The sequence below is a fragment of the Canis lupus genome, chromosome 3 (genome assembly GCF_011100685.1).
Source record: "Canis lupus familiaris isolate Mischka breed German Shepherd chromosome 3, alternate assembly UU_Cfam_GSD_1.0, whole genome shotgun sequence".
NCBI lineage: Eukaryota > Metazoa > Chordata > Mammalia > Carnivora > Canidae > Canis > Canis lupus.
In genome coordinates, this window is record NC_049224.1 from 39,710,036 (window position 1) to 39,737,934 (window position 27,899).

A 27,899-nucleotide genomic window follows, 5' to 3' on the forward strand; every position below is an offset into this window, starting at 1 on the left:
CGCCCCTCCCCGCCCCCCGCCCCTCCCGGTCTCCCCGCCCCTCCCCGCCCCCCGCCCCTCCCGTCTCTCCCCGCCCCTCCCCGCCCCCCGCCTCTCCCGGTCTTCCCCTCCCCTCCCGCTCCCCCGCCCCCCCTCACGGTCTCCCGCCTCCCCCGCCCACCCGCCCCTCCCGGTCTTCCCCCCCCTCCCGCACCCGCCCCTCCCGGTCTCTCCCCGCCTCCCCCCCGCCCACCGCCTCTCCCGGTCTCCCCGCCCCTCCCCGCCCCCCGCCCCTCCCGGTCTCCCCGCCTCCCCCCCGCCCCCGCCTCTCTCCCGGGTCTCCCCGCCCCTCCCCGGCCCCCCGCCCCTCCCCGGTCTCTCCCGCCCCTCCCCGGCTCCCCGCCCCTCCCGGTCCTCCCCGCCCCTCCACGCCCCCCGCCCCTCCCGGTCTCCCCGCCCCTCCCCCGCTCCCCCGCCCCTCCCGGTCTCACCCGCCACCTCCCGGGTCTCCCCGCCCTCCCCGCTCCCCGCCCCTTCCCGTCCTCCCCGCCCCTCCCGGTCTCCCCCGCCCCTCCCCGCTCCCCGCCCCTCCCGGTCTCCCCGCCCCTCCCCCCGCTCCCCCGCCCCTCCCGGTCTCCCCGCCCCTCCCCGCTCCCCGCCCCTCCCGGTCTCCCCGCCCTCCCCGCCCCCCGCCTCTCCCGGTCTCCCCGCCCCTCCCGGTCTCCCCGCCTCCCCCCGCCCCGCGCCTCTCTCGGTCTCCCCGCCCCTCCCCGCCGCCCCGCCTCCCCGCCTCCCCCGCCGCCCCGCCTCCCGGAGGTTTCCGTAGACCGCCGAGGTCCGGCTGTCCCTCCGCCCCGCCCCGCCCCGCCCCGCCCCGCCCCGCCCCGCCCCGCCCCGCCGCAGCTGCTCCACCTGAGCGGCGTCGGTGGCCCCGGGAGCCGGCCCCATGGCGGCCGAGGCGGTGGCGTCGCGCCTGGAGCGGCAGGAGGAGGACATCCGCTGGCTGTGGGCGGAGGTGCAGCGCCTGAGGGACGAGCAGCTGAACGCGCCCGACCGGGGCCAGGCCGAGGGGCCGTGCCTGACGCGGGAGGTGGCGCAGCTGCGGGCGGAGAACCGCGACCTGCGCCAGCGCCTGTGCCGCCTGCGGCTGTGCCTCGCCGAGGAGCTGAGCCAGCGGGCGCCGCTGGGGGGCGCGGCGCGGGCGGCGGGGAGGAACGGGGCCGGGCGCGCGGCTGCCGGCGCGCAGGTGACCGGGCGCGGGTGGCTGCGGGGAACCTCGCTGCGGGGAGGCGGGGCGGGCGCGGCCCAGAGTCCCGGGCGGGCGGGCGGGGACCGTGGCAGCGGGGCGGCGGGCCCGCCGGAAGCCCTGCGCTGTGCACCTGCCGAGGCCTGGGAACCGCCGAGGCGCCTGGACCCCCTGCGGAGCCCGGTGGTCCCGGCGGTCGCCGGGCTGGATGGTGTTTCCTAGCTCTTCCGGGAAATTGCCTGCCGCGTATTTTCTTCAGTAGCAAAAATAGCGTTTTCCTTCGTTTGAAAAAAAATGCTGGAGTGTGTAAAACTCACTGTTCTTTCCTTAGCAGGAAGACCAACAGCTACATAAACAAAGTCTTCCATCCTGTCTAATGAATGGCTGGTTCATTTATGACAGGTGGTTTTGGGTTTTTTTGTTGTTGTTATTCACTTCTTGAGATCTGTACATTTAGCGTTATTCTTTAATCTAGTGATTTAATATCTTGGCCCATTGAAGGACAGATCATCTTCGTGTAAAATAATACATTTTCTGAAGTTCCAAAGGCTTTCTCAGACTGTGGGATGTTCTTGAGTTCTTTACCAACGGTAACTGTGGTGCACTGGCAGCATCTTCCTGAAACAGTGCATTGAAAGTCCGTGGGCAGCTACACAACCATTTCCCAGCGATATTATCTGTTTAAGGTTTAGGGGAAAGAACTTTAGAGAGCAAAATGTGTTAAATGTACCTAACCAGAGTGTGTGAAAATGCACAGACAAGAAGAAAATGACTTGCCCATGGAGAGCTGTGGTGGTGGTCAGGGAAGCCAGAACTCCGATGTGGGAGCCTTGCTGACTGCTAGCATATCCCTCCCCTCTGCACGTTTCTGATGTGTTCCTCTTTCTTGTCATTGGGATGAGTTATTTATAATTTACCTTTATTTCTCAGCCTCCTTCCAGTCAAAGCCAAGAAAAGAACACTAAAACGGAGGAGGAGGAAAGCAGGCCTGAGAGTGAGGTAAGTTGTTGCTGTCTAAATAATGTAAAATACTACCTGTAATTTAAATATGCCTATACAGTTAATTGCCTGGATTTTTAATTAAAGTATAATTCCTAACTCAATTATGACATTTGTAGTATATTTAAAACCTTGCAAGCCTTAGCTACAATGTGTCTTAACTTCAAGATGAGCTAGCCACACAGCTAGAGTTAAGTTAGCCCCTTGTCTATTTAAGTTGAGATAGCAGAGCTTTTCTTTTCTGTTAAGGAAATTAGCTACCATCTACCTCATTAAAACCACCAGAATATGTTTTGAGCATAAACACTTGGCAGGAGCCAAGGAGGAAAACCTGGTCTCAGAGGGATCAGTCTGGTTGAGATCAGATAAACAGGAAAGACAACCAGAGAAAGTACAGTGGTATATGGGTAGGTGCTGAGTTGTGGGACTGTGTGCACCCACGCATTAAACATGTGTCAGGGGGAGATGTAGTTAGAAGAAGTAGGCTTTGAGCTGGACCCTGAGACCCAAGAAGGAGGTGGGAAGTGACCAGAAGGAGAGTTGGAAATGACCTCGGGTGTGCAGAGAGCGTGTAGAACAGGTATAAAAAAAGTAGGCTGTGTATGTTAACCTCTTTGTATTCTGATGACTTTCAGGGAAATAATCAACCAGATTTTGTAAAGGAAAGATTGAAGCTATATGAAATATTGAAGAAAGACTATCAGCTCTTATTTGCCCTTAATGACAAAAAGGGGAATACAAGCAATGTGATCACAGTAAGAATGGCTGGTGGGAAAACAGTGGAAGGCGAAGTCTGGACAACAACACCTTATCAAGTGGCCGCTGAAATTAGGTAAACCATAGTTTGGAGAAGATACTTGTTATTGAAGTATCTGTTATTATGCCAGAGCTTGGTGGCAGGGTGTTCCCTAGGGACTGCAAAAATATTTTTTTCTAACTCAGTTGAATAAACTAAATATCATTAATTTTTTTCCCTCTGGCTTCTAAAGAGGGCATTTAAAGAAGTAATTGAATACCAGAGTAAAATCTCTTCTTCTTTAAAATGCCCACATTTTAAAGTAATAAAAATATATGGTAGAGAAAAACATCTAATACTTGACAGGTCATTTACATTGACTTTGTTCATCATCAAGATATCTCCATGACATTTTACAGATTTTTTTTTTAAGATTTTATTTATTCATGAGAGACATAGAAAGAGAAGCAGAGACACAGGCAGAAGGAGAAGCACACTCCCTGCAAGGAGCCCAATGTGAGACTTCATCCCAGGACCCTAGGAACATGATCTGAGCCTAAGGCACATGCTCAACCACTGAGCTACCCAGGTGCCCTGAGGTTTTACAGATCTTTTCCTGGACTTGACTCCAAGTCTAGTCATTGTCCCACCAGTAAATAACCATGGGTGATTCTTTCAACCAAGTTAGAAAAATCCCTGAAGGTTTCCAAGCCTGTTTCCTTTTATCTCAGTGGAAGTAATGATGCTTTTCCCATTAATGAGGTTGTAAAGGGGATCCCTGGGTGGCGCAGCGGTTTAGCGCCTGCCTTTGGCCCAGGGCACGATCCTGGAGACCCGGGATCGAATCCCATGTCAGGCTCCCTGCATGGAGCCTGCTTCTCCCTCTGCCTATGTCTCTGCCTCTCTCTCTCTGTCTCTCTCTGTGACTATCATAAATAAATAAAATTTAAAAAAATATTTTAAAAAATGAGGTTGTAAAATTAAGTGAAATACTTTTTTATACTCTGAAAATTAAAGTGCCTCTAGAAATGTACAAAATAACTTATTATAGATTGAAGGTATGTTAGAGCTATTATCAACTCTGGAATAAGTACTTTGACTTTCCTAGAAATTAGATACATTAGTAAAGTTATATTATTTTGACCAATGTTAATTCCTAGCATTAAATATGATTCTATAGAAGCTATAGCTCAGGGCAGCCCGGGTGGCTCAGTGGTTTAGCGCCGCCTTCAGCTCAGCGCATGATCCTGGAGTCCCACGTCAGGCTCCCTGCATGGAGCCTGCTTCTCCCTCTCCCTCTGCCTGTGTCTCTGTGTCTCTCATGAATAATAAATAAATAAAACCTTAAAAAAAAAGAAGCTATAGCTCAAAATTGCCACTTAAATAAACTTTCACTATTTAAAAAGCAAGCTTTTTCAACAATTGAAATCTTCAGATTTCCTTTGGAAACTAGTTAAAGTTGTATTTTTCCCCTTTTTATCATATCTTGCACTCTAACGGCCCCTCCTAACCTGTTCCCCCATTTTCCAGGGGAGATGAATAAATGTGCTGGGAAAAACGGGCTTTGAGGCAAAAAATAAGTTTTTCTTCATGGAGAGTCAGTTTGCATGTTGGCATATTAGAGCCTGAAGAATCCTACACTGAAGAAACCTGTTAAAACTTGGGAAAATAGAACAGGTTCTTCACTGTACTCTCAATAATATGCATTTCCACAGGGTACCAGCTTACAAACCCTACAGTCACATTTCATGATAGAGGGATTGTAGGAATGTTTAAAAAGTAAAGTTATCCAGAACTAAAAGATGAGCAAACCTGGTAAGAAGAAAGCAGTGATCATAATATTACTATGGGGCACCAGAATTCAGGGCCGAAATCATCAGAAATAGACAAACAGTGTATTCCTAGCATTAAATATAATTCTCTGGAAGCTATAGCTCAAAAACTGTTCAAGCTATAGCTCAAAACTAAGTGAGTTAAATAATGTAGCATCAGATCAGAATACAAAACTACAGATACTAGGGAGTATCTTAAACTTTGGGTAGTTTTTAGGCAGGTCAAATAGGTAAACATTAGGGTTAAATGTGACTGAATAATAACACAGTGAGGTGAACTTAGTGGCTGCTCATCAGTCCCTGTGGTCTACAGACAGAGGTCTCTCAACACCTGTGGTTGTGTTTTTGGCTTCTCAGAACCTCAATTAAATGCAGAAATGCAAAGTTCACATATTCCATGAATAAAATGAAATCAGTTTTGAATTCAATACACATTACATGATAGAAAAAGCAGAATAAAACTTGAAAATTGAAAATTCTTCAAAATAACTCAGGTAAAAGGAAACAAAAACTCCAGAGTTTTTAGAAAATACTTAAAAAGGAGAATATGTATCAGAAATCTATGGAATATAGTTAAAGTAGTGATCAGAAACAGATTTGTAGTGTCGAAGGCATTTCTAATAAGAAAGAAGAAAAAGAAACAGACTAAGAATTCAACTCAGGCGGTTAGAAAAGAGAGGGAGCTCTAAAATGAATCAGAGGGGGCACCTGGGTGGCTCAGTTGGTTGGGTGTCAGGCTCTTGATCTCAGCCCAGGTCTTGATCTCAGGGTTGTGAGTTGGACTGTGTGTTGGGCTCTTTTTTAAAAAGTGAGTTAGAGAATAGTATTAACTGAAAAACTATCTGAGTAAGTATGGGTTCAGTGAGGTAGCTGGATATAAAATAAATGAGAAATTAATAGCTTTATTAAATTATACTGCCTGTTCTCCTGGGTAACTGAGAGTTTATTGCATAGATGATTATTCCTGCTCTGGGGGAGTCTAAGCATAACATGAAAAGTGGAAATCATTAGAGAAAGAATGGACAAATTCAAATGGTGCACGAAATAAAACACTTAAGAAAAATGGCTATGTGTAAAAATGACACGTAAGACGGGAAATGACAAATGTGGTAAAAATGTACCATATAAAACAAATGATTGCTCCCTAAGTGTTTTTCAAATTAATAGGAAAAAGATGAAAACTTCAACAGAACAGATTGTCTTAGAAGTGTAAATGAAAATTATGTGTTCTCGATTTGTCTGAGGTTTATGAATAGCAATTAATATTGATAGTCTTGGGAAAGTGGCACTTTTGGAGGGCAGATAAATAGGTCCAGTCTCTTTCTGACTTTTAAAGCCTTAAAAACGTGCTGACCTTGGACCCAGTAATTCTATACATGCCCATATATCCTAAGAAAGCACCCCTGTAGAGGGATGCGTGTGTGGCTCAGTTGGCTAAGCATCTGCCTTCAGCTCAGCTCATGATCCTGGGGTTCTAAGATCAAGCCCTGGGTCAGGCTCCCTGTTCAGTGGAGAGCCTGCTTCTCTCCTTCTGCCGCTGCCCCCTGCTGTGCTCTCTCTCTCTCCATCAAGTAAATAAAATCTTAAAAAAGAAAAGAAAATATCCTGTAGAAAAAAAGGGGCAAAGGACAGTTCATAATAGTTCATGAAAGAATTGTTCGGAGAGTGTGGTCCCCAGACCAACAGCATGAGCATTACCTGGGATCTTAGAAGATCAAATTCATGGGCCCTGCTCCATGCCTCTTGAATTCATTAGCAATCTATTGAGCTCCTAAAGGAGTTTCTGATGCAAGTCCAAGTTTGAGAACCTCTGAGTTAGGCCGCATTGCTGTAACAAGAGACCCCTGAAGACCATGGCATGAATAAGGAAGACATCACATTTTCTCACCTGACAGATGACATCAGCCTGGACTGGTGGCTGTCTCTGGTCCTTGCAGTCATTTGTAGACCTGGGTTCCTTCTGTCTTTTTGCTCTTAGTGCTCTGCACTAGGTACAGTTTGTCCATGTTTGGGGGTGGAAGTTGAGTCCATGCACCTATAGACTTGCCTATAGGCATGGGGAAGAACAGCTGAAGAACAGTGATGCTTTAAGGCCCAGACCCCAACCGTGGCACATTTTAATTACCTCTAATATCCTATTAGCTCACATTTAGGTACCTGACCACCCCTAGCAGTAAGAGAATGGAAATGTCACTCCTGCTGGCCAGCCACACGTCCAGCTAAAGCATTCTCTCCATGGAAGAGGGGAAGCATGGTTTAGGGGACAGCATCTGCCACAGTGTGCCCCTGTGACATCCAGAAATCTGAGACCCTTTTCCATTGTCCCCCACACTCAGTCCCTCCCCAGGTGAGACAACTCTAGGTCCCAACAAGCTGACAGTGTAGGATTTTCAAGGGATGTGCAAAATACTTCATTAGGCTGGCCCCTTATGCTCTAGCAATAAATAAGCTAATAGACAAGGCTGCCCACCCCACGTTTATATTCAGTGGTGGAATACACACAAGACTGTTACAACTGAAGTGTATTTGGGAAAAAGAGGAAAGAGCGATGGGGCAGACGGTAGTGTAGAAGAAGCCAGATCTTGCTGGCAGTGATTGTGAGGCCAGACTGGCAGCAGGTAGTGCTTGGGTCAGCCCATCTGGCCACCCTTTGTTTTTCTGTGAGCAGTCCTCTTGTCCACAGTCCTGCAAAGACTCTGATTTTGCTCTTTGGGAGCTTTGCAGTTGTCTATCCTCATTAGCCACATCTGGAGTGTGGGGCAGTTTGTCCTGGGGGCTGTACAGTTGGTACCATGCAGTTCCTCCTGGTGCACACTTGGTGGCTCAGAGCTTCTTTAAAAAGGATCAAACAGGGATCCCTGGGTGGCACAGCGATTTGGCGCCTGCCTTTGGCCCAGGGCGCGATCCTGGAGACCTGGGATCGAATCCCACATCGGGCTCCCGGTGCATGGAGCCTGCTTCTCCCTCTGCCTATGTCTCTGCCTCTCTCTCTCTCTCTGTGACTATCATAAATAAATTAAAAAAAAAAAAAGAAAAGAAATAGTAAGTCTTATTTAAAAAAAAAAAAAAAAGGATCAAACAGTCATAGGTGTTTGTAAGCTGGGTTTGTCCTTTGGCAAGTACCCTTCTCTCCAGCATAGTAGGCTTCCAGTCTCTTTGCTTCTAATCAGTTCCACGTGAAGTAATCTTGCTTAAGGAATTCTAGACAAAGACTTCTCACCCCCTTTCTTCCCTGGCTTTTGTGCTTGGTCCATTCCTCTGTCCCTCACTTTAATGACCTGAGGTCGCATGAAACAATAGGATGTCAGAGGGCAGCACCCTTTCTCCAATTCCTGCCCTCGGCCTGGCCCCTACTGTCAGTCTTGACATGTGGCCTTTGAGAAGAGCTGTCCCTCCTGCTGTTTGGGACAAAGGACCGTTTCTCCAGTCTTACACAGCCTTACATTTCTGGACTCTTTGTCAGTTTGGATTACAGGCCGCAGGCAGAGCCTCTCTTGGCAAAGCCCTTTCCCTTCCATCTCTGCCTACAAACCCAGTAGTTCTCACCCAGGCCCAGCTTGGTCTGGTATTTTGAAAAAGCTGCAGTAGCTGTCCAGCATTTGCCAACATTCTCCCTTTTTATGACAGCTTCCTTATGTGCTATAGGCATTGTAAGCACATTAGTTTCCCTTCAGACTTTACCAAATATTTTATCAACTATTTAGATCAAGTATCTGTCAGTATTTGATATTTATCAGATATATGCCACAACAAGGGGATATTGGCTTCCCATATCTTACTGCCCATTTGCTAAGCCAGTGCCACATGTTTTGTTTTTGTTACTCACCTCCAGGTCCTTACTTTTTTGGATTAGTTAAGATACAGGCTAAGATGCTGCAACAGAGAGACCAACAAAAATTCAGTGACTTGAAATATGACCAAGTTTCTCTCCTGTAACAGTCTGGGGGAGCGGGGGCTGGCGTGGCAGGGCAGCACTTCTCCATAAGTAAACTGAAGATCTGAATTCCTTCCGTTTGGTCATTTGGTCGAGGGACCATCTGTAGGCATGTACAGCACTGCAGTTGTCTGTGTGGTCCAGGGGAACAGTGCATGTGCACTGTGGTCTGCGGAAGGTAGGGAGGGGATGGAGAAGGGCTCTCTGTTGTCTTGAGGCTGAGATGCAGAAATGCTACAGACCACTGCTGCTTGAATCCATTGCTTCTAGACTTAGTCACATGGCCACATCTGGCTGCAGGGAAGGCTGAAAACTATTGTACCAGAAGGAGAGAATGGGTGTGGAGAACCCCTAGCAGTCTACACAGCCAGTAAAAATGAAAATAAGTTTCTACTTCATTAGTAACAGTAGCTAACATTTAATAAGAAGTTTTTATTATGAGTATGTCTTGTTTCATCCTTAGAATAAATGGATGAGGAAGGTCCTATAAATCCCTATTTTACAGATGAAAAAGCTGAGGCTTAGAGTTAATTGTTCAGTGTTGAAACCCAGGTTGGCCTGACACCAGAGCAGGTACTCTTAACCGCAGCACTGTACTGCCATTCAAGTTATAGAAACGCAAGTTAACACATTATCTGGTAAAGAGGACATGGTCTCATAGTACCTGGCATTACAAGGGGACAGAGAAAAAAGTATTCTTGCTCCTTTCCTGGTTGGAAAATTGGGCAGTATCCTCCAACAGAGATCATTAGAGCTCATTTTCCTTGACTCAGCAGTTTTACTTCATGAATTTTTTCCTGAGAAAATGATTTGGAACTAAGATATGTGTTCAAGAATGTTCACTGCAGTATTATTTGTCATTGGCTAAACAAAACAAAGCAAAATAATCCCACAAAGAAATAACCAAAATGCCCAGCTATAGAGGGTTCAGTTAACAAGTCTTGGTTCTGCCGCGGCTGGTAACTAGTGTGTTTTTCAAGTCTGTCTATGGTCAGGGAAAATATGTAACTTACTAAGTTTAAAAACTACATTACCAAATAACATAAACAGAATGGTACTATTATTAGATTTTCATATTGGTGTATATATTTATCAAAAAATGTGGAAGGACAGACAACAAAATGCTAACAGTAATTTCTGAGTGGTGGGATTGAGGGTGGGTTTTTTTTCTTTTGCTTTTCTGTGTTTTTCAGGGTTTTAATATATTATTTTTGTCAGTAGTTTTCAAACAACAATAAATGTATGTGTGTGTGTGAGAGAGAGAGAGAGAGAAAGAGAGAAAGAAAGAGAGAGAAAGAAGAGGAGGGGTGGATGTAGAAAAAGCCTAGAAAGACATGCATCAAAATGTTAGGCATAGTTATTTCAGGGCAGTAAGATTTACATGGTATTTTTGTTTTATTTTTTATGCTTTCTCTGTTTTCCAATTGTTAGTTTTATTTTGTTTTGTTTTGTTTTTACAGTGGGTGTATACTACTTTTGTATTTAAAATAACTGTTACAAAATTTAAAAAAATATGCGCTATTAATTTACTTTTGTACTTTCTATTCACTTGAAAAACAAGCAACCCTGGAAATTATTCTCTTTTTCTTTAAAGATTTTTTTTTCTTTATTTATTCATGAGAGAGAGAGAGAGAGAGAGAGAGAGGCAGAGACAGGCAAAGGGAGAAGCAGGCTCCATGTAGGATGCCTGATGTGGGACTCGATCCCGGGTCTCCAGGATCATGCCCTGGGCTGAAGGCGGCGCTAAACTGCTGAGCCACCTGGGCTGCCCAACCCTGGAAATTATTCTAATCTATTGTTTTAATGAATCATTGTAGCATGTGATAAGGATAACTCCCAAGTGACTTTTCTCTTATTAGTCCAGAACTGGCTGAAAGCACAGTTGTAGCCAAAGTAAATGGTGAATTGTGGGACTTGGACCGTCCATTGGAAGGGGATTCCACTCTAGAGCTGCTTACATTTGATAATGAGGAAGCTCAAGCTGTAAGTATTTAAAAACAATCAACGAAACCTGAGGTATTTATATTGTAAATGATACTATGCATGAAGACATATCGAAGTCAAGAATGATGAGTTTTATAACCTTCTAAGACTTAAAATTTGTTTATTGGTGTTTAGTAAGTATTTCATGAGTTTCTATGGAACGAATATGTACAAATGTGTATCAGCTTCTAAAGAAACTCCTATTTACCATTTTTTAAAAATAGTTGTTTCCTTAAGCTATAATACTTTATTATAAAATCAATGTATAGTCCAAATGAGTTTTTAATAGATTCTTAAAAGTGGGTCTACTTTATAACATAATAGGTATAGGAGAATTGGAAGACTATCAAAACTCAGATATCTGTTCAATAGTTATTAATTCTGTAAACTAGATACCAGATTTTCATGCAGGTCTCTGATACACAGTATTACCTTAACTTTGAAGTTTCCCTTCATGCAATCTATTATCCACCTAAAAACCTAACCTTAATCTTGAAATTTATGCTAAATTTGTTGATTTATTAATCCAAACCTATAAGAATCATATTTAAAGTATGTGAGGTATAACAATTCAAGAGCTAAATAATGCAATATCAATAAAATCACACTTAAAAGTGATTCAGAAAGAGCAATCTTTAGAAGAAACAAATAGTGTATATGTATTATTGAGTTGTTCTCATGAGCTGTTCACAGCTGTCACTTAACTTCATCTCCAATGTCATCCCTAGACTTTAAAATTTTGTAAATTCCCTCAATCAGCTGATGAGTGTCCAAGGCCCTGGAGGTATGTGCTGGACCCTGTAGGGCCACAGTGAACAAGGCATGCAGACTCTCGCTTCCAAGAGTTTACATCTAGTGGGAGAAGGTAGTAAATGAGAAAACAAACAACTAGAGGTTTCAGATAGTGTCAATTTCTGTAGAAAGTCAAATAGAGCCTGGAACCGAGGGCAGCCATGACAGCTGGCGGGGCAGTTAGTTTTGATCCTCAACTAAGGGCCAGATCCTGCCTGAAAGCCTTGCACTTTCCTATGCTGGCTAGCTGTTGGCTTATTGTGCAGGTGTCGCTGCTACAACTCTTTTTAAATATTTTTGGCTGTTGAATTTTTTTTATTGTGCCAGGTATTAGGGTGGTAGGGGATGGAGGAATGATCAAATTTAATGTTCCATGGAGATGTGAGGTCTTTGGGATTCTTCCCTCCTTGCCTTCAGTGATTTCGTGGAAAAAAAAATTCTTTATCATGGGAAATCTTTCTAGAGTGAAGAACCAGCATGCCCTTCTGCTTGCCATGATCCTAAGATTGGGTTAATTATAGGGCTTCCATAAATATGTGTGGTTGTGAGTGAAAAAGATAATGGTGAAAAAAACAATTACCAAATGTTTATTTACCACTTACCAAATGGCCCTGACCCTTTATGTGCATTATCTCCTTGAGTCCCCAGGTACCCTAGCACGCAGGTACTGTTTTCTGTTTTTTGTTTTTGTTTTTGTTTTTATTTTGGCAATCTTTGATATTTATTTGTTTATTTATTTATTTAAATTTTTTTAAATTAAATTCAATTTGCCAACATGTACTATAACACCCAGTGCTCTTCCCATGAAGTACCTTCCTTAGAGCCTGTCACCCATTCACCCTATTCCCCCATTCACCTCCCCTACTGCAACCCTTTGTTTATTTCCCAGAGTTAGGAGTCTCTCATGGTTTGTCTCCCTCTCTCATTTTTCCCACTCATTTTCCCTTATTTCCCTTATAATCCCTTTCACTGTTTTTTATACTCCCCATATGAGTGAAATCATATGATGATTGTCCTTCTGTGATTGGCTTACTTCACTCAGCATAATACCCTCCAGTTCGATCCACGTCAAAGCAAATGGTGGGTGTTTGTCATTTCTGATGGCGAGTGATACAGGTACTGTTTTAATCCCCATTTTACAGATGAAGCAACCAGAGCTCAGAATGGTTAAGTAACTTCTCCAGAATCTCAATGCTTCTTTTAATGTAACTTAGTAACAAAGATTTCTCTTTTCTGTTCTTGGAATTTATTTTCCTGTTATTCTGAATTCATTAAGATACTGAAGAACATAAACCAATTTATGACTATATAGCACACACATCCATGAAAAAGAAACCGTGTAGGGGATCCCTGGGTGGCTCAGCGGTTCGGTGCCTGCCTTTGGCCCAGGGCGCGATCCTGGAGTCCCGGGATGGGTCCCGCGTCCGGGTCCCAGCATGGAGCCTGCTTCTTCCTCCTCCTGTGTCTCTGCCTTTCTCTCTCTCTCTCTCTCTATCATAAATAAATAAACCTAAAAAAAAAAAAGAAAAAGAAACCCTGTAGAGAAACAAATCTTGAAAACTCAGATCTGGGCAGCCCCAGGTGGCTCAGCAGTTTAGTGCCGCCGTCAGCCCAGGGCCTGATCCTGGAGACCTGGGATCGAGTCCCACCTCGGGCTCCCTGCGTGGAGCCTGCTTCTCCCTCTGCCTGTGTCTCTGCCTCTCTCTCTTTCTGTATGTCTCTCATGAATAAATAAATAAAATCTTTAAAAAAAAAAAAAGAAACCTCAGATCTAAAAAATGAGAAATTAATGATTTTTTAAAAGCAGTTTTTGCTTCACAGAAAAATTCAAGACTCCTTTATATTATAAAAGATGATTCTGTTCATAAGAATATTTAGAGCATAATGTAACATACAGAAGAAATAAATCCCTCTGCTTTCTGGATAGGTTCATATAGAAAATGACAGGAAGCATATTCACATAAAGCTGATAAATACATACAACAGAAACAAGAGTCATTTTATAAAATGATACAGCTTGCAAATTTCAAACATATCTCAGAGTATTTCCTTTTGTAACCATATTGTCCAATAAAAGAATATACATAGGTGTGTATTATTCTACTTTAAATCTTTGGGGGAAATCCCGGAGAAGCCAGTGCTGTGCAGCTGTGATTTCATGCTCAAGAAAACCCCTCAGGGCACTTTATGGTACTTAGAGATGTGAACAAACAAAAGCAGATTTGTGCAAGAACCAAAGCTGCTAGTTCGGTGCTTGTAGTCCCACTACATGGTCCATAGTCACACTCCGTGGTCTCTTGCAGGACATCAGGGCATGAGTCCAGCCTCACCCCCCATTTCAATGGCCACTTCCCCTGCCCCCATCCTCTGGATTTGCTCAGCAGAAGTGACAATCAACCACACCCTTCTTTTAAGTTTTTTTTTTATGGCACCACTGCTTTTCTGGCTTCACTCCATTCCCACCGTGGGTTCTTTTTTTTTTTTTTTTTCTTTAATCTTATTTATTCATGAGAGACACGCAGAGAGAGGCAGAGATATAGGCAGAGGGAGAAGCAGGCTCCCTGCATCGATGTGGGACTTGATCTCAGAACCCTGGGATCACGACCTGAGCCAAAGGCAGATGCTCAACCAACTGAGCCACCCAGGTGCCCCCCACCGTGGGTTCTTTCTAAGACTTCTTTGCTAGCTTTTTCTTCTGCCTTTGCTTCCAGAGTGAGGAATTCTGTGCTCAGTCACAGCACCCTCTGTATATTCCCGTTCCAAGCTGTCGTGTCTATTAACTGCTGTCAATTCTCTTTGTAGTGAGATATGTCTCAGTCTTTTATATGCTACTGCCCATGTGATATCTCCATCTGGAGAACGTTCAGGAATCTTTAGTATGTCCACAGTGGAACTCTTGATCTTAGCCCCAGAACTTACCCCTTCCCTGTCTGCCCATCTCACGGTACACCTCCACCACATGCCCAGTTGCTCAACCTAGAATCTCATGGGTTGAGTGTGATTACTGCCTGCTCTCTCAACTCCAGTCTCTACTTAATTGCCAACCCCTTACTTTCCTAATGTATCTTGAATCTTTCCACTCCTCCCCATCTCTACTGCCATTGCCCAAGAGTCTACAATGGTGGTGTTATAGCACTGCCCAAGAATCTGCCCACCTGCTCTCCTAGTCCCCAAAAATCCATTCCCATGCTGCTACCAGACAGTATGTTAAAATGCAAACTGAATAATTTCTTTCTGCTTCGAGCCCTTCAGTGCATCTCATTGCATTTAGAATAAAACTCAGATTTGTCTTCTCCCCCTGCCCAAGGCCTGCATGGTTGCTGGCTCTTTGATAGCTCTGCAACCTTTCTTTGGCTACCCTGCTTTATCCCTTACATGTTAGTCCTGCAGGCCTTCCTGACTCCCTGGGAATGTAGAGCCTTCACTGTTATTCTTCATCACAGTGTCCTGCTCATCTCTTTCTCTTGTGATTATGCACTTACTGGTTGGTTTATGCCTGTTGCTTCCACACTGCGCAGTAAGCCAACCATATGAGGCCAGTGACTCCTTTTTCTTTCACAAGACAGTGTTTGGCTCAACAAATATCTAGGTGTGGACAGCACACCAAAGAAGAGACTTGGGTTCGTGTTGGCAGTTAGCTTGCCCTCCTGGCACCATCCAGAGCAACAGGGCTCTCCCCAGGGACCAACCAACGCTCTGGGGCTGTTTACAGACCGGATCTCAGCCTAACACTGCGGATTGGGATCACCCGTAGCCTGCTCAGTGCTGGAACTCCCTCTGTTCCAATTTATTTTGTCAACTAGTTTTCTAACTGTAATGTTTTCTATTTAATAAGGGAAAGAAAGTGCTGCCAGGGGACTCAATTGTCTTGCTTCTTTGGTACCTTTATTTATTTGGTGACTTTGGTTAGTTATAATTTATCCATAAAACATTGATTCCTTGGGAATTCAACACCAAATTCAAAACCAAACTTTCTGAACTTGTAGACCCGATGAGCAGCCTTTGGACTTTGGCAAATTTACTGGTGTGTGTACTGCCTCGGGGTCTCAGGCAGCCAGCAGGGATTCCCAGGCCACACTTCTCCCTCCAGAGCCATTTTATCAAAAGCTGTTCAACATGTAAAGACTGCTGCTTAGACACAAACTACTTTGGTCCTCTGCATTCAGCTTAGAGGCTATCTTTGGAGAAACCAAGCATGTGCCTCTGGCATAACTGCAAGGAGCACTCAGAAAATGGTCTCTTCAAAGAGGGCATTGAAGACAAATTGATATTGCTCTGTTTTTGTGTTTATCCCCTTAAAGTTAACCCACTTGCTTCCTTGTATTATTTTACTAATAATTTCCCCTGACACAACTTCAATATCCACTGGCCTCTGTGTTTGATGCTCTGCAGGTATACTGGCACTCCAGTGCTCACATTCTTGGGGAGGCCATGGAGCTTTACTATGGAGGCCATTTGTGCTATGGTCCACCCATTGAAAATGGATTCTATTATGACATGTTCATTGAAGACAGGTAATACCACTGCATATTCATATCTGAAGGCATGTATTAATAGTCCATTATTTTATAATGGTTACATATTAATTTAGTTAATGTGTATGTTCTATAACATGAGTATAGATTGGCTGTTTGAAAATTATTTTTTTATGAGTTTAGATTCCAGAACTAACTGAGCACCCTGGACTGTATAGCTCCTGTATACCAACTTGACCAGCTTCATCTCCTGTTACCACCGTTCTAAGATTCATTCAGCAAGATTTTTTTAACTGCCTGTTATCTGCTCTGTGTTTGATGCTGATGATTCAGTGGTGAACAGATCAGTCTGTTCCCATGGAGCTAACAGTCTCTTTAGCTTAGACAGTAAACTAACAGCCACCTACTACCAGGTGGTGATGAGTGGTATGGAAGAAAATAAACCAGGTATGGGGAGGTGTGTGCCATGACAGGTGGTCAGCAAAGGATAAAGTGATGTTGAAGCAGGGATCAGGATGGACAAAGGGAGCAAGCTCTGAGGTTGTGTGTGTGTGGGGGTGTATTTATGAACATTTTGGGAAAGAACATTCTAGGCCTCTGGGACCTCCCTGGCATGGGCTTATGCCTGGCTGTTTGAGGAAAGTCAAGGAACCCAGTGCGGGTGGAGGAGAACTAGTATAAACCAGGGAGTGGCTGAAAGAGGTCAGCTGATGGCTCACGGAGGCCCATTCCCTGTGAGTGCCATTCTACTCTGCAGTTCACACTCACAGATCTTTCTCCCAACCTGGATCCAAAGTCACTGAGGGTGGGGGTTTGTAAGCACTTACTACAGTTCCTTTGAACAAAAATGTAGATGCATGAAGTATAAAGTAGACCACACAGAAGAACAGGCCTCCAAGGAGCTCACAGTCTAACCAGGGAGTATTTTACCAGGGCTTTCCAATTGCACACCTCATTGCAGAGAAGAACTGCAGGCAAATCTTTTCCTCTGTTGGTGCCTCAGTGTTCTTCAAGAAATGAGATGATCTGCCTTGCATGTGGATACATACAATAAAACACAAAATTCCTTAGTGCATGTCAGAAAGCATGTCAGTTAGTGATGAAGGTCCACAAAAAGGTAACTGCATGATGGCTGAGAAATCTGTGTTGACTCTTACTTGCTTTTCTTTTTAGAGCAGTGTCCAGCACAGAGCTGTCAGCACTGGAGAACATATGTAAGACTATCATAAAAGAAAAGCAACCATTTGAAAGACTGGAAATCAGTAAGGAAGTGCTCCTAGAAATGTTTAAGGTAACTTCAGGAAACTCTTTAGAATAAGAAAACCTTTTGCCAGGAATATTAAAAAAAATTAACAGACAACTTTCTTTTTTAAACAAATAATTAAGTGTTGCTTGCCACATTATTTCAAATAGTCTAGCAGCCTAATGTGAGGTTGTCACCACTTGCCCAATGTGATATTTCCCCACTATCTCCTGAAAATTTTAATGCAGATATAAGTGGGTAAGGGGCCAGGTGAATAGTTTTCACATGTGTGTTTCTAAATCTGATTAATTTTGAGTGTTGTTAATATTCTGACTACTAAATTCCATAATACTTCTGCTTTCTCTTTATCTTGTTTGACCAATATATGTAAATATATTCTTACTTTAATTAATTAATTAGTTAATTAATTTAAAGATTTTATTTCTGTATTCATGAAGAGACACAGAGAGACAGAGGCAGAGACACAGGCAGAGGGAGAAGCAGGCTCCATCCAGGAAGCCCAATGTGGGACTCGATCCCGGGACTCCAGGATCATACCCTGGGCCGAAGGCAGGTGCTAAACCGCTGAGCCACCCAGGGATTCCCCTATTTATTTATTTTTGAGAGAGTGTGTACACGTGTGTTGGGGGGTGATCAGAGGGAAAGAGAATCTAAAGCAGGCTCTGGGGGCAGTTGGGTGGCTCACTGGTTGAATGTCTGCCTTTCGTTCAGGTCATGATCGAAATGGCCGCCATCACCACCATCCATCTCCAGAGATTTTTCCTCTTCCCCAATTAGAACCCCACACGTAGTAAACACTAATTCTCCGTTCCCACTTCCCCTTTTTCTACCTTTATGAATTCGATTACTCTAAGAATCATAGAAGTGGAATCATATGATATTTGCCTTTTTGTGACTTCCTTATTTCAGCAGCATAATGTCCTCAAGATTCGTCCATGGTGTGACATATGTCAGAATTTCCTTCTTTTTAAGGCTTAATAATATTCTATTGTATATATAGACCACATTTTGTTTATTTATTCATCTGTTGGTGGACGTTTGGGTTGTTTCCATCTTTTGACTATTGTGAAAAGTGTTGGTGTGAACATGGCTGTACAAATATCTGTTCTAGTCCCTGCTTTTAATTCTTTGGTGTTTCATGTACTTATTGGGCAGTTGTATGTCTTATTTGGAGAAATGTCTATTCCAGTCCTTTGCCCATTTTGTTGTTGAGTTTGTTTTTTGTTGTTGAGTTGTAGGAGTTCTTTATATATTCTGGATATTAATCTTGTATCAGATATGTGAGTTGCAGTTATTTTCTCCTATCCTATGGGTTGCCTTTTTGCAGCTACTCTTAAGAACTAAACTTGATCAAATCTCTGTGAAGAAAAATGATTTGAATACTTAAGTATGAAATAGTTAAATCATATGAATTTTTTTTTCTCTCAACAACTATCTCCTTTAAATATGAAGTACCTGGCACCAAAGTAGTAGTGATGAAAGCAGGAAAGAAAGGAAAAGTGTCTGTTGATTTTTTTTGTGTGTGTAACAATATGATCATTTACTATAAACTTGGTTTTGTTTTATGCAACTTAATAATGTAGCTGTGCCCTCAGAATTTTATTTACTTCGTGTAGTTAAAATTGGAATCTTCTAACTTAAATGTGAGACCTAAAACCATAAAAATCCTGGAGAGCACAGGCAGTGTCCTTTTTGACAGAGGCTGCAGCAACTCCTGAGGCAAGAGATATAAAAGAAAAAAATAAACTATTGGGACTACATCAAAATAAAAAGCTTCTGCACAGTAATGGAAACAACCAACAAAACTAAAAGGCAACATACTGAATGAAAGAAGTTATTTGTGAATGACATATCTGATAAAAAGTTAGTATCTAAAACATATAAAGAACTTATCAAACAATACCCCCCAAAAAAGAATAATCCAATTAAAAAAGGGCAGAAGATGTGGATAGACATTTTTCCAAAGCAGACATCCAGATGGCCAACAGATACATGAAAGGATGTTCATGATCAGGCAAATACACATCAAAACTTCAGTGAGCTATCACATCACACCTGTCAGAATGGCTAAAATCAACAACACAAGAAACAACAGGTGTTGGCAAAGATGTGAATAAAGAGGATCCCTCTTACACTGTTGGTGGGAATGCAAATTGGTGCAGCCACTCTGGAGAACAGTACAGAGGTTCCTCAGAAAGTTAAAATAGAATTCCCTTAGGATCTGGCAATTGAACTACTAGGTATTTACACAAAGAACACAAAAATACTGATTCAGAGGTATACTTACACCCCAATGTTTATGGCAGCATTATCTGCAATAGCCAAAGTATAGAAATAGATGAGTGTCCATTGACTGATTGATAAAGAAGACGTGGTATATATCTACAATGGAATGTTATTCAGCCATTAAAAAGAAAGAAATGTTGCCCAGCAAGACATGGATTGAGCTAGAGAGTATAATGCTAAGGGAGGTAAGTCAGAGAAAGATAAATTCCTGATTTCATGAGTTTGTGGAATTTAAGAAACAAAACAAGTGAGCAAAGGGAAAATAAAAGAGAGAGGGAAAGAGAGAAGCAAACTAAGAAACAGACTCTTAGCTATACAGAACCAACTGATGGTTACCAGAGGGGAGGTGGGCAGGGGGATGGGTGAAATAGGTGTTGGGGATTAAGGGGTGCACTTGTGATGAGCACTGGGTGGTGGATGGAATTATTGAATCACTATATTGTAGATCTGAAACTAATATAATGCTGTATGTTAACCAACTGGAACTTAAATAAAAACTTTAAAGAAAAACATTCTGAAAATGAGATGAAAAAACTTGGAATCTTCTAGAACAATGCTGTTCAATAAAAACATAACGTGATCCACCAATCCAAGCCTCATAGGTAATCTTAAATCTTCTGATAGCCATATTTTAAAAATAAAAGAATGGTAGAATTAATTTTTACAATATCAAAAATATCACTTCAACATGATAACCAACATAAAAATACTTAATGAGCCATTTTACAATCTTTCTTTCATAGTATGTCTCTGAAATCCAGTGTGTTTTGCACTTCAGCACATTTCATTTCAGACTAGTTCTAATGCAAGTGCTCAGTAGTCAGTTGGGCTTGTAGCTCCCGTTTTGGACACTACAGCTTTAAGCTGTGAGTTCTCCATATTCCCAGGGTCTTAGTACCTAGAACATACTAGACACCCATTCAGTGTTTGTTGAAAAAAGCAAAAGTTTCTTTTCCCACTTAAACATTTTATGTAATAATATATAAATATGTGTGTGTTTTTTTGTAGTACAATAAATTTAAATGCCGTATCCTGAATGAGAAAGTTCACACCTCAACTACCACAGTTTACAGGTGAAGTGTATGTAAATTTTAAGCACTGCTCCGTGGTCTTTGGGTGGGTGGTGTATTTGTAAATTTGCATAGTTGATATACCACTTTAGTTTGGGACTCTGAAATGTTATCAGCGAAGGGAAATGATTCAGCCTTCATTTGTATTATTGCTGGTGCTAAAATCTGAATTTTTGTTTTCTGGATGTTAGCTTTGACAGCATCTTTTTCCATGTGGGTGAGACTGTGTTTGCCCAGGGCTTTATGTTTTAGTGGGGGCTGTTAGGAAAGGGAATCTTGCTTTATCCTGCCACATTCTTATTAATATGGCAGTGGAAGTCATTATGGGCCATCTTCCTCCTGTGGTGATTTTTTGCCTCTTACTATACTCCCCATTTCCTGGAGCCCAAGAGCATTAATTTTCATGCATGGATATTCCTAACGAAACATAATGAAGGACTCTGTTGGGGAACCAAGGGCAAATCAAGTGGTAGGAAGAGGCAAGTAAAATCAATTCTACCCTGACTTAGTTCTGTTTCTTTGACATCTGAGCCCCTTTTTCACTCATGCAATTTTTAAGCTGCCTGACAGGTAATTGCTCTGTGTTCTGCCTGTCTGGCTGCCTCTTTGACTTTCACGGATCCATCTTAAGAAGATCTGATGTCTATGTAATTGAAATCACAAATATCCTCTCTAGGAGCATTTACTTTCCACAGTCAGGTACTTGTGGTTCTGGGGTGTAAACGTCATCTTCGCTCTAAGCAAACCTATGCACAGAGCATTTCTTACATTATAATAAGAACTCATCGCCCTTTGATTTTGAAGAGGGATACCATGGTTACCCTTTACCATTCTCCAATGACCTAATAAGGTTTTATTTTTCATTACCTGTAATTCAAATAAATGTTGGTATATGCATTTCAAAGCTTAAAAATACATGAAGATATAGAAAAGATAGGCTAAGTCTTAAAATTTTGGCTTCTAATACTTGAGCTTTTGTGGTTATTTTTTTGAACCTTACTTAGGTCAACACTGACACTTCTTATTCTGTCAGTTTAATTTTTGGAAAAGGAATTGCTTTTCTTTCTATAGAGTTATTTAAAAATTAGAGTATTGAAGTCTTCTATGCTAATTAGGCATTCCTTTTATTCCTCTGAGCATTGATTTACCACTTCCATCTTGGACAGAGAACAATAAAGCCTGGTCATCCCAAGAAATTGTCATTTCTTTTTTTTTTTTTTTTTTTGAAATTGTCATTTCATTTAAACTTTTCATGTTTAAAGCTTATCCTTTTGGTAAATAAACCAGTCCCTTTATGTATTCATTGTAATTTTTAACTTTTTAACCAGCGAACTTTAAAAATATTTAAAGTTGGTTGGAATAGTTAGGGAAAATATTTTCTTTACTAAATTTTCCTTAAATTAGTTGATGTTAAGTACTTTCCCTCTGACCGGTGTCACTAGTATTTTAACTTTTTAAATGTTTCTGTACTTCAAAAAAAGTCTGTGCTTATTAAAGTTTGGGGGTCCTTGTTTGTTAGAGGTGCAAATGAATCCTCAGCAACAACACCATGTGTTTTGTTTTTTAGAGAGAGAGAGAAAGAGCCCGTGCACGCAGGGGTGGGAGGGGTGGGAGAGGAGGAGAGGGAGAGAGAGATCATAAGTAGGCTCCACACCCAGCATAGGATGCAGGGCCCTGAGGTCATGACCGGAGCAGTAATCAAGGGTCAGACCATTAACTCACTGAGCCACCCAGGCACCCCACTATGTGTGGTTTTTTTTTTTAAGATTTTATTTATTTATTCATGAAAGACACAGAGAGAGAGAGATAGAGGCAGAGACACAGGTAGAGGAGAAGCAGGCTCCATGCAGGGAGCCCGACATGGGACTCGATACCTGGTCTCCAGGATCAGGCCCTGGACTGAAGGTGGCGCTAAACTTCTGAGCCACCCGGGCTGCCCCCCACTATATGTTTTATTATTATTTTATTATTTTTTAAAGATTTTATTTATTTATTCATGAGAGACACAGAAAGAGAGGCAGAGACACAGGCAGAGGGAGAAGCAGGCTCCATGCAGGGAGCCTGATGTGGGACCCAATCCCGGGACTCCAGGATCATGTCCCAGGCCGAAGGCAGGTGCCAAACCGCCGAGCTACCCAGGGATCCCCCCGACTATGTGTTTTAATATAAGTGGTGCCATCTCTGACCTAAACATTTGCGTGAGAATTGCACTCTAGTCAATGTTCTGTTTTAGTAAACCAGAAGACAATTAAGCATTTTGTCACAATGCCAGGGGGTCTAAAAACAGATAAAAGATCCCTGAAATTTATTTACTTATTTTTTAAACAGACCTGATGTTGTTAGCGCAGATTGAGGTTCACAGCAAAATTGAGAAGTACAGCGATTTCTGATTTCTTGTAACCTCCTTCACTATCAGTACCTCCTCCTGCAGACTAGCACATTAGTTACAATTGACAGACCTACATTGACACATCATAGTCACATAGAATCCTGAGTTAACTATATAGTTCACTCTTGCTAGTGTACATTCTATGGGTTTGGTGAAGTTTATTTTTGAAGTAAGGTATCAAGTTGGTGCATTTTGTATAAATTGTAGATAATTTTGGTTTTGAAAGTTAGTGTAAAGCAGAGGAATGGCTTTTTAATTTTATGAATTAAAAGTGGAGAGTTTTTAAGAGCCTTGGCATATGACAACGAAAAGTGTCTTTATGTATAGTTAATTTCAGAAGATTCTGTAACTTCCGATTTTGAGCAAAGGAGGGAAGACTGGGATCAAAGGCTAGATAAATTGCATCTTCATCCTAAATTAAAAATTAAATTATTTTAAATTGTTCCCAAATTAGAAATTGACCTAAGACGTACAAATAAGTGAGATCCTTCACTTAAAACATATGAAAACATGGTTTGTAACAAATGGTCCAAAAAGCTCTAACTGTATCTGGGCATGTCTGAAATATTTCATTGTAGGTGTGGTCCATTAATTGACCTTTGCAAAGGCCCCCATGTAAGACACACTGGAAAAATTAAAGCCATAAAAATTTTCAAGGTAAGGATTTTTTAAAAAATATTTTATTTAAAAAAAAAGATTTTATTTATTTACTCATGAGGGACACAGAGAGAGAGAGAGAGAAAGAGACAGAGAGAGACACAGGCAGAGGGAGAAGCAGGCTTCATGCAGGGAGCCCAACAGGGCTCCATCCTGGGTCTCCAGGATCAGGCCCTGGGCTGAAGGCGGCGCTAAACCACTGAGCTACCTGGGATGCCTGGATTTTTTTTTTTTAATACAGCAAACTTAAGATGATCTAGATAATGAGGAATTTCAATCATATCTTTTATATTCTGAACATCATGGTCTTTTAAAATACTCCATTATTTGATTTTTACATAAATTTCTAAAGATACTATAATTTTTTACATTTCTGGTAATTAGGACCTTACATGTAGCTTTTAATTGTCTATTGCCTAAACTTACTATACACATTACAATGCCTTTCTTTTTCATATGATATGTTAAGGTATTGTTCTCCATATAATGATTTTCTCGGATTACCTTAGTAATTTTTCCACAGCAGATGACATCATTTTCTGATGAATTCCGGCTGGGCAAATTTAATTAGAATCTATTTTAAAGTCTTTCCAGTGCCACAAAAAGTCATTTTTTAAGTAAAGCCATGCTGATGATGTAGCGGAAATTTTTTCACATATATGAGTGATTTCATTTATCACCAGATGTTTGGTGTGTTCACCCAAATCCTGTTTGATACTTAGAATTCCTCAACTTACTGGGAGGGCAATCCTGAAATGGAAACACTGCAGAGGATCTACGGGATATCATTCCCTGATAACAAGATGATGAAGACCTGGGAAAAATTCCAAGAGGAAGCCAAGAACCGAGATCACAGGAAGGTTGGAAAGGTATGCTGCCTGTCCTCATCACCAGCAGGATGGGGATGTCCTTTGTTGGCCTATGATTAAACTGTTTGGTATTTCTTTTCTCTGGTTCCACCTTCTGTTTGCTGTTGAATTCTTGCATGCTAATACCCTGTCTTCTCATCTCTTGCCTTCTTGTGTCTTTTATTAGTTTTAGAAATTACACCCTTCTCTTATTCTTACCATGATAAAAATGTTCTAAAAAATTGTACCTAATAACATACTTTGTATTTGAGAAACAGAGAAGAAAGAAAACATGAGATTTGAGAGCAGACAGACCTGGGTTTCAGCCTCCATCTGGCCACTTACGGCTGTGTTATGTGGAGGCCAGGTATTCACTTAGGGACCTCCACGTGCTTGTCTCTTGCTTGGTAGCATTGGCAGGGCTGATGCAAGGACAGACGCTGGACCATGGTGGCACATGGGGCAGGTGTTCAGTAATGACAGCGTGATGATGAGCACCACCAGGTAGGGCCCACCTCCTGCACTGAACTTTTCTGGTATTTCTGCTGTATTCTCTCCCCATGAGATCCACTCCCAGGTGCCAAGTCAGAAATCAGCAGTAAATAAAGGTACATGAAAAGCTAACTATTCATGTGTGCTAGTACATATAGTTAGAGGTAAGTACTGAGGGGCTTTTGGGAAGTCAGTTATTAGAAGATGGAAATTGTAACTGAGTATGTCTCATTCCTAGCATGTCATATGTATACGGTAAATACTGATCAATGGCAGTGAGATCTGAGATGCAGTTATTGTTTTAATCTAGGAACAAGAACTGTTTTTTTTCCATGATCTCAGTCCTGGAAGCTGCTTTTTTCTTCCCAGAGGAGCCTTCATTTATAATACACTTATGGATTTCATACGAGTAAGTTAACTTTTAAAATGTTTCTCTTATTCAGCCCCATTTTACATTTTACTATTTTTTCATAATAAAATGGCTGAGCATTTTCATTAACTTTAACAATATTAATAAGAATTTTGAACCTAAGAGAGAAATACTGGGTTGCGCTTCCAAAAAACAATGAGATGAATTCTATATCCCCTAAATAAAATGCATTCTTGGGATTTCTAGAAGTGCACTTACTGTCCATTTAAGTTTCTAGAGCACAAACAATACAGAGGTAAACAATAGACTAAGTGTGGAACTCCCTGAGAAGGAGAAGAAAGGAGGAAGTGTCCTATCTGGCATACTATGCTAAATGATCAAATGTTGCTTCTGAAAATGTGGTCCATGGTCCCCCTCCACTGTGACTCCCAGGTGACGTGGCAGCTCCATCCAGAGCAAAGGGTAAAGACAATTGTGTAAGATACCTTCTTGTAATAAAATTTATAGATAGAAAGTCTTCAGTTACATCATTTAAACTACAGATACTGTTCAGAGGTGATCCACGTAGACTATTAGGATTATGTTTCCTTCTGAGTGTGTTTTTTGTCTTTCCATAATTATTACCTGAAATTTCATTTACTCAGTTTTATATCACTAACTTATTCAGTTCCTATCACTAAATTCATCCTCAAACTTTTTCTCAAAACTGCAAAACTTCTTACAGTGTCTTCGGATGATTCAGGTAATATCTCAGTAATTTTTTTTTTTAAGATTCTATTTATTCATTCATGAGAGACACAGAGAGAGAGAAAGGCAGAGACACAGGCAGACAGAGAAGCAGACTCCATGCAGGGAGCCCAATGTGGGACTCGATCCCAGGACCCCAGGACCACACCCTGGGCCAAAGGCAGACGCTAAACCACCAAGCCACCCAGGCGTCCCTATATCTCAGTAATTTTTAAAAATTTGGTCCTCTTGTTCTACAATTAACTTGCTACAAGGATTCTTGCCAACTGATGTCTTAGGACTTGTTTTCTTCATTCTAGCTACTCTTTTCATGTCTCTGCTCTCTTATTCTAGCTATTCTCCTCTTTCCTGATCCTACACCTTCCGCTTCCTTCCTTATCCCTCACATTTGGGGAAGAACTTTCTTTGGCAACTTCCTGAGAAAAGGTTAATGGCATGAGCTGGTTATTCTCTGTCCACCTTACTAGTCTCATTTCCTTTCCTTCTTGTGCGGTGTCCCTGGAGGCTAAACTCTGTGGACTCTATTATCTGGGCTATGTACCTTCCAGTAAGGATTGGCCAGTGTGAAGCCATGGTAGGCCAGAGGGCCTTGAAGAATCACTGAAGATTAGCCAAGGCTTCAGCAGGTCTCAATGACCATCACAGCTGCTGTTTGGATGGTCTGTTTTTGCTGGAAAATCAACACATCCTTGGCACCTTCAACTCTCAAGGTTTGGGGTTGTGTGGAGAATAAACACAGCCTCTATGATGGCCTGAAAAGAATCTTTTATCTTTATAGATGCAAGATACACATGGCTGATGATTAGGCCCAAGGCCTGATTGTATGGGTTGCAGAATTATAAAGTCATTTAAATGCACAATCCCTGTGGTCTATTATTTAAGGTAAGGGTACTTGGAAAGAGTGAGTTCCTGAATTTTGGAATAAGAATATTTGGCAGACACAGATGAGGCAGAGGACTTTGAACTCCTGGATGTCTTTGACGAAATTGGCCTTTCCATGCAAACAAAACAAAAACAAAAACCATTTAAGGATTTTACCTATTTTTTCTCTTGATCTGTTATATGGTCTTGCCTCTTCTCATATTTAGTAATTTTTTATTATATCTAAATATTGTATATAAAAAGAACTTCAGAAGCTGTAGATAATGTCATCTCCCACTAGAGCATTTACCCCCTGACAAGATTGAAGACTAATTCTTCAATCCAATTAAAGATTGAGGTGAGTTAGGGCTGGGCTTCCATTTTTTTTTTTGTTTTTTGGGGGTTTTTTTTTTGAAAATCAAAGTTTTATTCCTAAAGTACAGACAGTAAAAAATATGGAACGCTTCACGAATTTGCGTGTCATCCTTGCGCAGGGGCCATGCTAATCTTCTCTAGATCGTTCCAATTTTAGTATATGTGCTGCCGAAGTGAGCACTGGGCTTCTATTTTGATCAGACACAATCTACCTCTTATTCATCCATATTTCTTTTTTTTTTTTTTTTTAAGATTTTACTTATTTATTCATGAGAGAAACAAAGAGGCAGAGACACAGGCAGAGGGAGAAGCGGGCTCTATGCAGGGAGCCCGATGTGGGACTCGATCCCAGGTCTCCAGGATCATGCCCTGGGCTGAAGGCGGCACTAAACCACTGAGCCACCCGGGCTGCCCTCATCCATATTTCTAGGGCATGACCCTGTGGGGTTTCCAGTTGACAGTCTCCTCTCTTCGGCTCCAAAAGACTGGAGGTCAATCAATCCTGCTCTTCCAATGTGTTCTACTACTGAGTAACAAACTATTCCAAATCTCCTCTGATTATTG

The 27,899-nt window shown here is 42.1% G+C and overlaps 1 protein-coding gene and 1 non-coding gene across 3 annotated transcripts in view; one reads left to right on the forward strand and one right to left on the reverse strand.

Moving 5' to 3' along the window:
* Positions 1-885: 885 nt before the first annotated feature.
* TARS3 (threonyl-tRNA synthetase 3) overlaps positions 886-27,899 on the forward strand; it is a 73,141-nt gene continuing 46,127 nt past the window's right edge. Inside the window, exons 1-10 of one of the 2 annotated variants that reach the window (XM_038532626.1) lie at positions 886-1,225; positions 2,156-2,224; positions 2,860-3,056; positions 10,586-10,709; positions 15,894-16,015; positions 17,150-17,267; positions 20,535-20,599; positions 23,564-23,642; positions 24,365-24,511; positions 25,293-25,391. In XM_038532626.1, coding sequence (XP_038388554.1) covers positions 926-1,225; positions 2,156-2,224; positions 2,860-3,056; positions 10,586-10,709; positions 15,894-16,015; positions 17,150-17,267; positions 20,535-20,599; positions 23,564-23,642; positions 24,365-24,511; positions 25,293-25,391 — 1,320 coding nt within the window. In that variant the 5' untranslated portion in view covers positions 886-925. The remainder of the gene's footprint in view (positions 1,226-2,155; positions 2,225-2,859; positions 3,057-10,585; positions 10,710-15,893; positions 16,016-17,149; positions 17,268-20,534; positions 20,600-23,563; positions 23,643-24,364; positions 24,512-25,292; positions 25,392-27,899) is intronic. The other variant, XM_038532627.1, reaches the window with a different exon arrangement.
* Positions 27,410-27,516, reverse strand: LOC119871389. Its single transcript, XR_005357486.1, has one exon. It is a non-coding gene; the product is annotated as a U6 spliceosomal RNA (small nuclear RNA).